We start from the raw sequence: 15,568 nt of genomic DNA, 5'->3' as shown, positions 1-15,568 counted from the left end.
TTGTCATTTGGGATCCAAAAAGAAACAATCTGGAGATAGTTGGCTTTAGCAGGCGCTCATACCAAAGAACAGCCCTGTGCTGGGCTGAATTGCTGGCGTGTTGTTGAAAGTACTGGTGAGACAATTAAAAAAGATCCAAGAGGTCCAGTCTGAGAAACAGATTAACAAGCCTGAAGGCTTAAACCCTGTTTAAATGCTGTATAGCGGTTTAAAATACTGTAAGACACAATTTTAACACTTTGGTTAAGTTATCACGGCTGCAAATATTCTGTTTTTTATATTTCATCACAGCATTACATGATAAAACAGCTGAATTACACCATTCGCTGTTACACAGTAGACTCCCAGGAGTATATGCTGTCTGGCAAAAGTTGAGCCAAGTTCAACTTCTTTGATTGATGACTCAATTTTTCTGCCGAAGAACGTCTTCATCGATACCCCCCTTGCGTCAACAAAGTGGTCTCATTTTAATGAGTGGGGATGCATTTTTTTTAATTCAGTGGTGTCTGTCAGAATATGGCCAAGCAGCTTTCAACAAAAGAGAATTAAGTAAACAGGTATAAGCTCTCTCTTAGTCCGACTGCAGCTCTACAAAGTCAGCTCACTACGCCTCTACACATGAGCACTTAATCCACCTAGTATGAGGCTAATACTTAATCTAACACAGCCAATCAATCTCTTGGCTGAAATATTTCATACATTTTCAGTGCACAGAGCTGCAGGTTTGTGTATACTCAGAAACTTTTTGGTGATCTTTCTTATTTGGCGTTGTTTATTAATGTACACTGCTTTGAACAAAACTTTTTTTAGGCAGTACTGTACATCAGATTTGTACCTATAAGCACAGCAGAAAATGTTCTCTTGGGAGTTACTGCTCTAATATATCACTGGAATTAATTGTGCCGAAACATTCCAATGCAGGCAAGAAGTGGCTGCTGCTGTAATAGGCAATAACTCCAGTGATGTCCTTTTTTTAAGTTTCATTGGGTCCACTTTGGTGCTTGTCACATTTGATTGCTCACAGAATTCTTTAAGAAGTCCTTCCCCCTCCATTCAAAACAGCTGAAAGCTCCCCCATCTTAGGGTCTTCACGAAAAGCCTCATATCCCCTTATCTCTTCAGAATCACATCACGGCTCCCACATCTGCCGCCTCCATTCACTCTAATTTGCTTTCTTTCCTAACAGCAGCAACTAGAAACACAACCTCTATAATGCTAGCGGCTAGCTCTTATTATTGCTCTCACGTCCCCACTGTTGTGCTCCTTGTGAGTCGTTATGGATAAGAGCTCCAGCTAAACACTCAAATGTAAATGAAATTGTAAAAGAATCTATTTAAAAGTCAAGCAAGTTAGCGACAATTGTTGGTGGAGGAGAAATGCAAGAGAAAATAATGGTGGTACGAAACAGCTGACACAGCTGTGGGATGTACCGCAGATGATCATTATTACAATTAATCTGACAATGATGCATTTAGCAAGAATCCTTCTCTGGATTTCTAACAAGCTATATTCACAAGGAGCGCAGTTTACAGCTTTTTGCACAGGATGTACATCATCTACATTTTAGACTTTTCACAAAGTCTAAACTTTAATGTGTACTTTCTTCAGTAACATAACATAGCCATACATAGTCAAGCATTCCTATTTAAGGTATAGAAATATAGAATGAGAGCAGATATAGATTTACATACTAATTCCTCGAGCTGCCTCGAGGCACAGTTTTGATCTTCTATCGTCTAGTATTATACGCATGACATTAATAACACCTGTAGTAGGCACCTCCTTCCAATTTCTGTTCTTCTGTCCCACCCGCTGCCATCTCGCCACCAACGCCCCCACACCTCGACTCCCACCTACCCACTACCACCACCTTTCTGGCCCCCCACTGAGTTCAGACAAAGAGACCTATCTTCACTTGTCCCTTTGCACACACCTAGCCTCTCCAAAGAGGATAAATGCACACCAGGCATTAATTCATCCATGTCTCTCCAGACTTCAACTAAATATTTTTTTCCATACTCTCCTAAGGGACTCAAGGACTTTAAGCAGAGGGTCGCTCTGTTTACTTTGTACTCCCCGACGGAATATTTTCATTTGAATGAATGTGCGTGAGTGTGGGTTGCAGTTAGGTTTAGATATCTCATCTTCAAACACACAGGCACGTGTGTGAGTGTATTTCACAAGCTTCTATGCACATACTAAATGGATACCTGCACAGATTTAGCGTATATACAGTGTGTGTGTGTGTGTGTGCACATGCACTTTGTCATATGTTATACAGATGCTGAAAATGTGTATGTATTAGTGCCAGAGGGTGTTTATGAGCATAGAGTGTAGTGAATACCTATCATCTCAGTTCAATGAGGGTGAGCCATCCAAAGCAAATCTTAAGTCATGTCAAGCTTAACTTTCGGGTTTCTATATGAAAGCAGTCCCCCCCCCCCCCCACCTTCAACCTTGCCTGGAGCACTGATAGGATGAAAAATGGATAGAAGCCCCAAAGGAAGGAGGGGGAAGGTCCATCTGTGAGCTGCATTCAAGGACAACAGTGTTATCCATTTTGGAATAGTATGAAACAAGCCAGTGTTTTCAGTGGGGTTTGGAAATGCGGGCTTCTGGATGAACTGTGGATGCTACTGTTGTCTTGCCAAGCCAACTGTGATGTCGCAGATTAGATGCGAATCATTGACTCCTTGTTTATATCAGTGCAACTCTTCTCATTCAGAGTGAGAGATAATGAACAAATGTGACTGATTGTTTCTGATCAGTGTTGTGGTGAATTACTGCAGCGACAGGGATTGTTTTGCAGAACTCTGGTGCTCATAAAAGCTGCGTTTAATGTGATTTTATGTTATTCAGCCCCGAGGTGTTGGGGTTTGGCGATATCTATTAATCTCTGTTTTGATCTTGTTTTCTCTTTTCTCTCCTCCCTTCCCTTTCTCCCTTTTTGTTCACTCCTCCATCTTTTTACTTTGTTTTCCCACTGTCTCACTTTTTAAAAAAATGTTTCCTTCCTCCACCTCTTTCTGTTCATTTAACTCTTCTACCTTCTTCTTTCTGTCCTCTCTGACAGAACCGATTCCACCTGCAGATGTCAGCTCGTGTGCCTCCTTCAACCCTGGGCAGCCTGCTGCTGGCAGTCCTGCAGGGGGGAGAAGGGGACAGGGATAGGGGAAGCCGGGAGGAAGGGAGCTGGGGAGGAGCAGCTGTGATCTGCCCCGGGTGGGAGGAAGGAGGTGATGGGTTGCTGTCTCATCTACAGAGGCATAGTGGATCTACCTGGCATTTGTGGGACATCATCAATATGACCCGCATCACAGGGGGTGGAGATAGAAGGGGGGAGGCCAGCGAGGAGAGGAGGGAGGATCAGATGGAAGAAGAGGCTTTGAAGATCCTCTCCACCCGTTTCCTGCGCTCCCCCTCTCCTATCTCCTCTGTTCTTCTTCTGGGCTCTGATCCCGAGTGTCTCTCCTCTGTCCTGCGGGCCGCTCAGCGCCTCGCTCCATCACTACCAGCACTGCAGTGGATCATGGGATACCCCTTGTCTCCAGATTCGCTACACACTCTAGGAGGTCCCCTTGGACTGCTAGCCTATGGGGAGGTCGGTCGTAAGCCAATCAGTTTCTACATCCGGGATGCTTTGCAGTTGATTGGCCGGGCGGTCACTGCGGCGACCATGGTGAGACCAGACTTAGCACTGATCCAGAACATGGTGAACTGTTATGACAAACCGAACCGCCACGAGCTGCCCTCTTCAGGACAATATCTGGCCAGGTATACACACTTCCATACACACACAAATTAAAGGGTCAGTTCACCTTAATTATTAACAAATATCATGTTCTCATGTACCTCTAGTATATTCCAGCACTGCAGATAATTTTGGTTTAAACAAAAATGAAAATTTAGTTTGATAAGAGGTCAGTCTACATATTCTGGGTGTTTGGTTTAAACTAATTAGCATAAAGAATTAGGTTAAACTGTATATATTTTTTTAACATGGCATAATCTAATTTAAGTGCTCCCTATGTTTGTGAAACCCTCAGTTATCATTTGCCATTACCAATTCTGGACTTAGGCAAGCAGGTTGAAGATGTTGCTGAAAACAAAAAGTGTAAGATAAATGACATATCTTCCTTTGAGTGTTATACCTCCACCACAATACAGTGGAGGTGAACAGAGTTTGTTTGCCTTGCCCACAACACTGAAAAATGACATTTTAAAAGTTCAGCAGCAACTCTTTCCAGAAACTGTGTTCTTGCAATCGGATGATCTTCAGACCTCACTGTCAGAATTTTTCATAGGGACTTTTTTGTTGGTAGAAGTTGAAGTCAGATTTTAAATATGTTTTTTGTGTGTAATTTGGATGAACCAACCCTTTAAGATGTTAGAACAATATCAATTTTGAACCACATTTGGCACTTAGCGAAGGGTCAGTTTCAGAGCAAGTACCCTGCAGCTAGTAGAGATTTCTCCAAGAAAACTTCAGTAAAGTGGATGATTCCAGAAATTAAATATATTGCTTTAGGCAACATAGGATTACCAGTGGTCCAGTCAGGGCTGGAAGGGGCTGTAAATAATCTCTATATCACCCGCAGCTACCAATCCAAGCCTTCTCTTTTTTATAATGGCTTCTGGGCATCTAAAATACTTGGACAAGGTCAGAAAAGTGTACACATTTAAATCACCAAATAAATCACAAAATGATACATGGATGACATTGGCAAAGTGCAATTAAACTCCTCGAGTCACACCACTTAATGTCTGTAAAGTTGATAGGTTTCTGAGTGACACTTTGGGGTTTTTGTGAGTTTTGTGTTGCTGGCTCCACTTGTGGCTCTGTACGCTCCAGTTGCTGCCCTTGTCTGTCCTCTGCACCATGGGGGTGGCAACTTCTCAATAGCACTGTCATACTGGGGGTGGGGAGGAGGTCTTTATGGCATACAGATCCGCAGACTGACAGAGAGTTTTATCTGTTTCTCTTTGCTGTAGCTGCTGCTTCAATCACTTTTTAAAAGGCCTCTGACAGCTTTCACAGGTTCTGTCAAGGTTCTGTCTGTGATATCACATACACGTACAGGAAAAAAAAAAAATTGTAATATTCACAAAAGTGTAAATATTTTTTAGTTAGACCAGAAAAACCCCAAATCCTCATATTTGTACACAGCAAAAAAAAAAAACTCACACTCATACTTTATGACCTCTCTTAAGCCATGTGTGCCAGATACTGAATGATGCACTGAAGAACTGTGCCAAAAACTCACTCCAAAGTTAAACATTTCCATTCTGTCAGTTGACAAGGATATTTTTCAAGCACTGCAATGGATAAAACAGCGTGTATCCAACTGCTGTGGTCATGTTGTATTGGTGAGGGAAGGATTTGTGGTTTGAGATGGGCCCAGAGCAAATATTGAACACACACGGTGCCTGCCAGCTAAGAGTGATCATTAACAACACCCACATAATCACAAGCTGGATTCTGACAGTGTTTTCTCCTTCTGCAGTTTAGTTGAGCACTGGGATGCCAGAATCATTTCGCATGGAGGGCCAGAGGCTAAAACAAGTGGAGTGGGAGTTGTGTCACAAAGCAATATTATTGGACAGTGGTTATTAGAGTTAAAAACAAGTTTATTAGGTTTAATGTGATTAAGTTGCTCATTTTTGGCCACGCTAGCAATGTGGCTTTATGGATGGCAATGTCTGTCAGTCAGCAGGTCCACCAGTTTGGCACAGACTGACATATTTAACTGGACTGGCTTTAAATTGTGTACAGACATTAATGGCCCTTGGAGGATGAAGGCTGCTATTTGGTAACCCCCTGTCTTTTCCTCTGGTGCCACCACAAGGTTGACATTTGCAGCTTTTTAAGTGAAATGTCTTGATAACTTGCCATGAAATTTGGTATTCAGATACCACTCTAGATGCTTTGTAACAACACTGCTGAACCCTTGCAAAACACCACTGTGCGTATGTTCAGCCTTACAGAGCTGTATACTCTTTAGGCTTGTTATTATGTGGACAAGAAAGAAAACAATAAGTAGTGCTTTTAAATCAACTGAGACTTCATCACGACACCGGGGAAAGTCACAATCTTTCTGTGAAGGGCCAATTAGTACACTGTCCACACTATCAGAATAGACTATTTATAATAGAGTCCTCCACTATATGGTTCCAGTGACCTTTGTTCCTAGCCCGTGAGAGACTGATAAAAGAGGTCGTTCTATCGCACTATTCAAACCCGTCAAGTTATACTTCTTTGCCCTCCAGTGTACTTCCTGATTCTTATCCCTCCCCTGCAACAGACAGACATGCCATTGCTCCGGAGAGCCCTAACAAAGCTGAAGGAAGTGAGAGACTTCCACATGGAAAAGGCAATTAACAGCTCAATGCCCAAGGGACAGAGCGAGAAAGGCAGGGAGGTAGAGAGGATGTCTGGAGATATAAGCGAGAGAGGAAGGTATGAGTGAGTATGAGAGAGAAAAAAAAAGCACAGTATTACAATATTACCGTTTCTGATTCAAAGCACTGGAGCAATAAAGATAAAGCCAAATACAAGAAACTATCCAGTTTTGATGTGGTTCTTCCGAATGTCCAGAATCAAAAAAAAAATCCCTGGGTGCTTATTCCCAAAAATACATTAGAGGGAAAGGAGAAAGTAGTCAAAGAAAAACAGATAGATGAAAGAGAGAGGAAGTAGGAAACAGCTGAAGGAAAAGAGGAATAAAATCAAAGGAAAGGAAGGAGAAACTTGTGTGGAAAAGGATGTGAGGAAGGAGAGGAAAAGAAAGAAGGGAGGGAAACAGATAGAGGGCTGTTGTTATCAGACTGAGATCTGCCAGTCAGTGCCATCTCACTCGACACAGCTGCCATGCTGATTCCATCTCCCCTGAAGAGATTAAAACCACTGAAACAAGCAAGTCTGGTATCATCCCCCGACAGACAGACAGTGGGAGTAAACTTTCCCCCCAAACTAAAGGAGATGGAGTGATAAGAAAGTGAGACACATGCCTGGGATTCTCTTATAGAGTCATCATTTACCGGCTACTCTGCTGACATTTGCTGTGTAGACTCGGGCCAGGTGTCGGTGAGAGGAAGCCATCCCTCTCTGACACTGCTGGCTGACTTATCAATGTGCTTTGACATCAACAGTCATTCTTTAAATGCAGCCTCTGTCCTGATGCAACACAGCAACCCACAGAAACCATAACTAAAAGGTGACGCTGCTTGAAAACATGTCGCACACATCACACTCCCGCTCTCATCTGTGCGTTATCTCACACTCCTAACTCACGTTCTTCCCTCTGGGCATGAATCCAAAAATGTCACAGACTGTGGGAAAGGGGGCTTTGCACTTCTCTGCTCATATAACAGATGTAAAGCGAAGCCTATGGTTAAATTCTTCATATACTATACTGTAATGGCCAGCCGCAGCCACTTCAGTATAGTATATGAGTCTAGAGTGGGTTGTCTTGATGAATCTGCTGTCTATGGGATATGATGATTCAGCCGTGCTATTACCATGAGTGATTTCAGCTCAAGGCAAGGCTAGCACTTCCGCTTTATGGTCAAAGAGACAGAGAGAGCTGCTGATGAGGAAACATAAGTTCTCGTGGAATGGGATGGGAATGACTTTCAAATCAGAGGCATTTTTAATCAGGTTCTTGAAAATTGTGGTGCAAGGAATGGGTCTGTAAATTGATATTGTACTGTTGAAGTAAATCATAATGTGAAAAATGGTGGCAGTGGACAAAAGCACAAGCAGAATACGCAAATCTTTACATATGTTCACTTCAATTTGTTCTGTGTGGTACAGACAAGCTTTAGTCCAGGCTAGGCTTGGACTTGAGGTTAATGGCCCTCATGATTAATTCTGTCTTTTAATTTTCCTTTGCACATGCCATATTTAACGGAGAAAGCTCTCCAGCAGCCGTTACAATCTATGCTCATCAGTTCATACATATAACTTGGAAATGAGAACAGAAGGAAAAAGAAAAGAGAAAATGGAACAAAGTCTGAGAAGCTATTTTCCTGCATTTAAAAAGGGCTACGGCTTGACCAACCTCTTCCATTAACAAGAAGGAAAACTTGCCATTTCCAGCCTTGACTCAAGACATAATCGACAGTCCCTGCACGGTTCACCACATACCGAATGCAGTGATCCCTGCATACTTTAACATTTAAACAACCCCTGCGATTTACAATGACCTCCTGACAATCCCCCACTAATCAAGACATGACCAAACAGTACTTGTATGGCTTCACATTGAGACATCACCTGATGATGTCCACATGATCAAATGCTAAGACATGAGCTAACAATCCCCGCATGGTTCAAGAGGCCAGGGCAGATTTATGTGTGAATGGGGATTGCTCCTCCTAATATATTCTGCCGTAAAGACCAATGCGGGTCACCAGGCAAGTGAGACGAATTGCAATGACTGTCTGTATGGACTCGCAGATAGGAGGAGACCCTTTCTGCACTGCATTAACTTTTAATTATGACTTTCTGGGAGATGCAATTACCCATCTGAGACTAGACTTGCTAAAAGCTGCACAACCAGACCATGCCTGTCTGCGCCAGTGTTTGTAATTTTTTCCTTGCTCTTTTCCCTGCTTTTTTTTCTCTGGATGGTTTAGTGTTGTGCATTATTGCACACTATATTTCTAAACTGCAACACCCCATGGATATTGCTTTTTTTTCAGTTTTGTCATTTCTCGCTTATTGTCTGTTTGTATCTCTGTCCCTTGAGATTTCTTTCCAACACTTCCTTCACTGGAGCCACAGGCCTGATCCAGGTGGATGCTGGCCTCTCCCGGGTCCTCTCCTCCCAGCTGTTCCATGTATGGAGTCTGAAGAGGGGCGCTCTGGGCCAGCCGGCCTGGGTTACTGTAGGCCAGTGGACCCGAGGCAGACTGGAATTAGAGGGAGGGATCCTAGGGCTGGTGGGAGGGTTTGGAGGCAGCCAAGGACAAGGTCTTGGGGCTGGGGTGAGGGGCGGTGATGGCCAGGGGGACAGCAACATTGGAGGACGCTGGAGGCCGGGACTTTCTGTCGAGGGACACCGCCTGCGTGTGGTAACGCTGGTGGAACATCCGTTTGTTTTCACACGGGAGGTGGATGAGGATGGATTGTGTCCAGCTGGCCAGCTCTGTCTGGACCCCAGAACCAACCGGTCTAACGTAATCCAGAGCCTTTTCAACCAGCTGCACAACCCAAACACTACAGCTGCAGACTGGGAGGGCAATGGTGAGTTTTAGTTTGGCATTTGTATTTAGAATACTGTAGGGGTGAAGTACTGGTGTGTTATAGAACTCTGTCAGAAACATTTTAACTTGTGGGAGGACTAATATGAGGGTTTTTATGTAAAGTCAGCTTCTTGAAAGTAGACTCTTTGGCTTAGATCTCATTGCTATGTCCCTGACCACATCTGTGGCACTGCTCTTCAAGATTGAAGTGGATTTTAGAAGTAAAATCAATAATGGCTGGTCAGTCTAGTTCAAAACTATAGTAGGTGCAATCTGAAGGGATCAGTTCTACCGCTATATCTTCATTTCATGAATGAAGAGGATTAAAAGGTGTTAAACCAATAAGAGATCAAGACTACCATGTCAAAGAAATACCAGGTACTATATTGCTGGATAAGGACTTTTGGTCTACAATACACACACCCTACTGTACAGCAATAGAATATGAGGCATCCTATATATCTTTGATTTATATCAGCAGATGGCAAATGAAAGAAGCCAATACAATGAATTTGCGGGAAAAAGGAGGTTTACTAGAAAAACCAAAATGGCAAAAATGGCAGAATGTAGAAAGAAAAAATAAAAAAGTAAAAAGTTAAATTTATCATCTTGTTGAGAACACCTTTTTCCCCAAAGGTTGCTACATTTTTCTAGCCCAAGATTTAAGGTGACTAAATGTTGTTCTATCCTGGATGCTAGGGTCACTGAACACACACAAGCTGAGATGTCATGTGAGGATCATTTTTTATAGTCAACGGTTGTAGACAAATTCCCAGGAGTTCATCCCTTACACTTCAAAGCATGCATATGAATATCTGAATGGATAAATTTCACATCATCATCACTTCTTTCCTCTTAGACCTGCCAGAGGACCTCAGGAAGTGCTGCTATGGGTACTGCATTGACTTGCTGGAAAAATTGGCAGAAGACATGGGCTTCACCTTTGACCTCTATATTGTGGGAGACGGGAAGTATGGGGCGTTGAGCGGGACAGGACGCTGGACGGGGCTGGTCGGGGACCTACTGAGCGGAACCGCTGACATGGCTGTCACCTCTTTTTCCATCAATTCTGCCAGGAGCAGAGTCATCGATTTCACCTCGCCCTTCTACTCCACAAGCCTGGGCATTCTGGTACAATCGCTTAAAGTCATCATTAGTTTGTTTCAATTTTGAGTTTGCATTTTAATGACTGTAGAAGACACTGGGCATGTACCAAGAAATATACTGCACTGTGAGGCAGTGGCACCATTGCCATCTTCAGTGTTACTTTGATTCGTCAACCTCTTTCTCTGTGGCTGACAATATTCCAGTATGATCGCAACTACTTAATATTGCCCTTATGCCCCCACTCACCCGGTCTACTGGTAAGGAACAGGAGATCATTAGTTGGGGAATAATTAGATTGCAGAGTTTTCAGTGGGCATGTTAATTATGAAAGTTCAAAATGAGAGCCTGCCTAAGAGTGTATAATGAGTCTGAGAGGAATTTGTGAAGGCGTCTTAGCAGAGTCCTCAAACATGTTGCAGTTATTCTTTGATTTGTTAACATCTCCCTCTGTGGCTGACAGACTGCAGTGCATAATATGATCCGACAACAAAGTTCCATTTGAAAATGAGAACTCCATCAATTGAAAAAAAGTGATTTCTTGTCCTTACAAAAATGAACACAAAATAAAAACATGTTATTTTTTAGAACTAATTTAAATTTACTAACAAGACGCTAAAGTCTTGAGGTAGAATTGCAATCACAATGTTGTACAATTACATGTCACTTGTGCAGATAGTAACCAACTGTATCAAGCCAGTCTCTTACACAGGTGTGTTTGTTTGTGTCCTACCAGGTTCGTAGCCGGGACACTGCAGCGCCCATTGGAGCTTTCATGTGGCCACTACACTGGTCCATGTGGGTGGGCATCTTCGTCACACTGCATCTCACTGCACTCTTCCTCACTTTGTACGAGTGGAACAGCCCCTTCGGCATGACACCCCATGGCAGGAACAGACTGCGTGTGTTCTCCTACTCCTCTGCCCTCAATCTGTGCTACGCCATACTGTTTGGACGCACTGTCGCCACCAAGGTAAAGTAGCTCTTCTGTTTGTGATAAATGGGCATAATGCAGGGTGGGGCAGGGATTAGAAATGGAAGAGAAAGGGAGGAGGGGATGTGCATTATGGGAAAGACTACAGAAAGCGTAAGGGCAAGTCGAAAGCGGAAGTTAGAGGGGAAGGAGGCATGGAGAAAGATGATAGAGATGACCAGGGAGGGGATAAGATGGATAGGGGAGAGGTTAAGGAGGTAGGCAGTGATGAAGTAGAGAGCTACAAGGAGGATAAGGCACATACGGGGAGGGAGAGGGGAAAGGGTAAGTGGGCTGACAGAGATTGAAGGAGTTATGGCGAGGATGATGGGGATGGATGAAGGTGGAAAAAGAGGGAGCGAGTAGAGGTTAAGTCCCCGAAGTAGTCAGATACAAAGTTGAAAACAAGAAGGCAGGGGGAAGAGGGCAAGCGGGGGTAAAGAAGGTGAGAGTGCAAATCAGGAAATGGGCTTCAAAAAGAAGGTAATAGGGTGGTTGACAGAAAGATGGTGAGATAGGGTTGAAAGGGTAAGTGGATATGCGGAGATGAGAAAAGCAACAGAATGAGGGGGACATGGAGGTGGGCAGACAGAGAATGATGTAAAGGTGAGAGGGCAAGCGGGTGGGCAAAGTTGGAGAGTTGGGCGACAAAGGTTAGTATAAGAAGGAAATCTGATGGCTGAAGACAAATGGAAGTCAAATCCTCATACATATGCAAATCTTCCCCATTAATAAATACATAGCAAAATAAAAAAAACAATCTCTTTTCCTTCAAAGACAAAAAAAGCCCTCTTATTTTCATGCCTTTTGTTTGGTATAAAGATGTTAAACATACCTCAGCAGTAACAGCATTCTTCAGAAACTTGTCACATTTGACTGATCATGTCACACCCACTATCACATATCCAACCACAAGGCAGATTAAAAAACAAGCATGTGTGTGTCCTCTGCTTTCTTTGTTTTTTAAACATCACCATACTGTGCCAAAATCCATCATTATGAAAACTTGATGCCTGTTCGTCACATTTTCATGCAGCACATTCAGATAAACAACTGAAACATAATTAGCTTAAATTGTTCCTGCCTATCCTACCAAGTTCCACTTAGTGAGTACGCATCCCATCATAAATTTTCTTTAAACGCATGCCGTGTCCCTAAAGGAAGCAGTGCAAATGGCTGCAGTGGAACAGAGGCAAAGTGATTAGACAGACCTTCCCATAATTGAAAGGTCACAGGTTTGATCCTTGCAACTGGCAATGTGTCAATTAACAGGTTGTGTTCATTAGCAGCCTTATGACCTGTTAAAATGCCCTTGAGAAATTCTCTGAACATTTGTGTGCTGGGTCAGCGCCAAAAAGTCATGTTTATTTATGCTTTGGGGTTGACAGTGAACATGTAATTTATTGCTAAACCTTTAGTGTAGAGTTCAGGTGTAATAAGATTTAAACTATTTTAACCCTGTGAGACCTGAACTATGAAAGAATGGTCAGAAAATTCTAATTTTTCAAATATGAACTCTTTATTTGTCCCTTTGACAAAATGTAAAAAAAAAAAAATTAAAAAAATAAATTCTAATTATATTTTTTGTTTGTATCACACATGTCAAAACATTTGGAAAAGTGAGGGGGGTCCACCAGGAGTCAGTATACGAGCATAAGAGTTCATCTAAAAGGGTTAAATGCAAAGTTTATGCTTGATGGTGATGCAATGAGTCCCAGAAATGTGGGTATCATATATGATACGTACGGGCTCACAGGGTTAAAAGTCTTTAAAACAAATAAGGTAAATGGAAAAATGCTTTGATTGCTTTTAACATTTCCAAAACAAAAAACACAGGAGCAAAAGGCTAAGGAATAAACTCGGACAACCATAAGCTGTAATCATTAGCATGTCCAGCTGGCTTACTATGTACAGTAATATTTAAAAACTACTTCCAAAGCCAAGAAGCATCCACTACCTTAGTTTGTGAGATTACTTTTTTTTAAAAGTTCCATCTACAACTAGCACATTCCCTGGGTATTATTTCTACACTGTGTGAAAGCTGGCCATGGATGCTATCAGAGTTTGGCCGCTCCTTTTTTCCCCCTCACTGAAAAGCAAAAACAGAATACTAAAGGCACTCTGATCATTATCTTCAAGTAAGCACAATAGCGGAAAAATATATATATATATTTAAAACTTCCCTTGGATCACGTCTTGCCCAAATACAACATTACCGAAGAATTTGTGTTTATAATGTGCACGCCACCCTCCCTTTCTCCCCTTTCAATTCACTGACTAATTATGCTAAGAGTTCAAAACATCCTGAACACCTTTGCAATAATAGGTTACAACCTTGTCTGTATAATTAATGTCTCATTAATCTCAAGCCTTTAAAAACACTAGAAATTCATCTCTTTTCTTCTGTTAAGTGGATTTTAATTGGTGGAATAAATAAATGATAACAGCGTTCAGGTGGATTCATTCCCCTAGGCAAAAAATTTCATGGAAAGATATTTCTGTGTCTCACAAACAGTCACACCCTGTTACCGTTCCTCTCCTGCATTAGCTCTTCTTCTGGTTTGTTTTGATTTACTTGATTACCTTTACTTTGGAGTTAAATTGGGAACTTTAAGGAGAAGCAGGGGGAGGTTGAGAGCCTCAGGGGGTCCTCTGCATTTATGTTTACACCTGACAGCACCTTTCTTCACACACTTGTATTTTTAATAGTTTTGACCCCTGTCCTTATTTCTCAAGTATAGATTTTGTTCTCACTTTACTGTTTAATTTTTGTCTTGACATCATGACATTTTTAGCTTAGATATTAAAAAGCTTGGATATTTTTAGATTCACTCATCATCAAGATCTGCTATTCGTTCTCCTTTTGTTCTGTCTAATTATTTTTTTATGCTAATAATTACAAAAAACCAAAACAAAGCCAAACAAATTTTTTACAAATCTCCACTCTGCAGACTCCTAAATGCTGGACGGGGCGCTTCCTGATGAACCTTTGGGCTATCTTTTGCTTACTGGTGCTGTCCAGCTACACCGCCAACCTTGCTGCAGTCATGGTTGGGGAGAAGACCTTTGAGCAGGTTTCAGGAATCCATGACGACAAGGTTAGACCGTGCACAAAGACACAAACTTGCAACTGCATGCACATCAGCACCACACGCACACACACATAGAGTCACAGCTACATGTACACACAAGCTAATCTTACACAAGGACAAGCTAATGAGTAAAGAGCGGAATTATTTGTGAAGGATTATCACGTTCCATATCCCTAAACCCTGCAGGGAGTTCAGGGCCACAGTGAATTTGTTATGAGCCCCATCATGATCTTCCCCATCTTCCACCCATGCCTTCCTGTGTCACTTCCCCAGCTGCACCATCCCTCCCTGGGCTTTCGTTTTGGCACGGTGAGGGAGAGCAGTGCTGAGGATTACATGAAGAAGAGTTTCCCAGAGATGCACGACTACATGAGACGCTTCAACCAGCCCACTACCCCAGAAGGCGTACATATGTTAAAGTAAGACACACACACGCACACATGCACACAATGCACGTTTGTGTGTGTGTGGGGGGGGGGGGGGGGGGGGGGGGATTCATTTACACCTTCTATTACAATGCAATTCGGACCTAAACAGTCCGATCACATTTACATCTGCTAGCTGTCTGCATTCTGCGCGGACTGTGCATAACAATTCTATCTACTGACGAGAGCAAAAATGGCAGATTTACAGCCATCAGGGGCTATTTAGAAAATAAAATTCACGTCGTATTTCTACTATTTGTCATTTTGGATCATTTTAAACACCTTCAAATTCAATGAAAAGCAAGGACTTAATACATTTCATCATGTCATGTAGAGACAAATCCTGGAGCCCTTCCACAGGCACTGAATAATGGAACAACTCCTTGGATATGTCCACATTTTGTGATTCACCAGCTGCCCAGCCCACATTCAGATTTGGATGTAACATCTCAATAACTTCTACAAGCCATTCATTAATTTTGTGCCTGTGCACCAACTCAAATTTTGGATGCTCTGTTTTTCTAGCTTGGAGAGACTGCTGCTTATGCTTGTTCCTACATATTTTGCTATCCTAAATCACAGGAACGTGTAGTAAGTTCTGTTTTAGGATTGATCTTGGCTTACATTTTTTCACCTGCAGTGATGTTGTGTCTAACCTGTTGGTGGATGTTTTCTTCCATATACGTAGTAAACATGCTGTTTGCTTTTGCATCTGACAGATATGCAAA

General features: G+C 42.4%; 1 protein-coding gene and 1 long non-coding RNA gene across 2 annotated transcripts in view; one reads left to right on the top strand and one right to left on the bottom strand.

The window, feature by feature from the left end:
- LOC121197038 (glutamate receptor ionotropic, NMDA 3B-like) overlaps positions 1–15,568 on the top strand; it is a 60,739-nt gene that overhangs the window by 28,819 nt on the left and 16,352 nt on the right. The window contains exons 2-7 of the mRNA XM_041060391.1: positions 3,074–3,774; positions 8,751–9,247; positions 10,106–10,377; positions 11,087–11,323; positions 14,275–14,421; positions 14,689–14,834. Of these exons, the coding sequence (XP_040916325.1) occupies positions 3,074–3,774; positions 8,751–9,247; positions 10,106–10,377; positions 11,087–11,323; positions 14,275–14,421; positions 14,689–14,834 (2,000 nt within the window). The remainder of the gene's footprint in view (positions 1–3,073; positions 3,775–8,750; positions 9,248–10,105; positions 10,378–11,086; positions 11,324–14,274; positions 14,422–14,688; positions 14,835–15,568) is intronic.
- LOC121197041 overlaps positions 1–15,568 on the bottom strand; it is a 135,288-nt gene that overhangs the window by 115,414 nt on the left and 4,306 nt on the right. The gene's annotated exons all lie outside the window — the stretch shown is intronic.

Source organism: Toxotes jaculatrix, chromosome 17 (assembly GCF_017976425.1).
Source record: "Toxotes jaculatrix isolate fToxJac2 chromosome 17, fToxJac2.pri, whole genome shotgun sequence".
Classification (NCBI taxonomy): Eukaryota; Metazoa; Chordata; class Actinopteri; family Toxotidae; genus Toxotes; species Toxotes jaculatrix.
The sequence above is the reverse complement of the archived record's forward strand: the minus strand, read 5'-3'. Positions and strand labels throughout refer to the sequence as shown.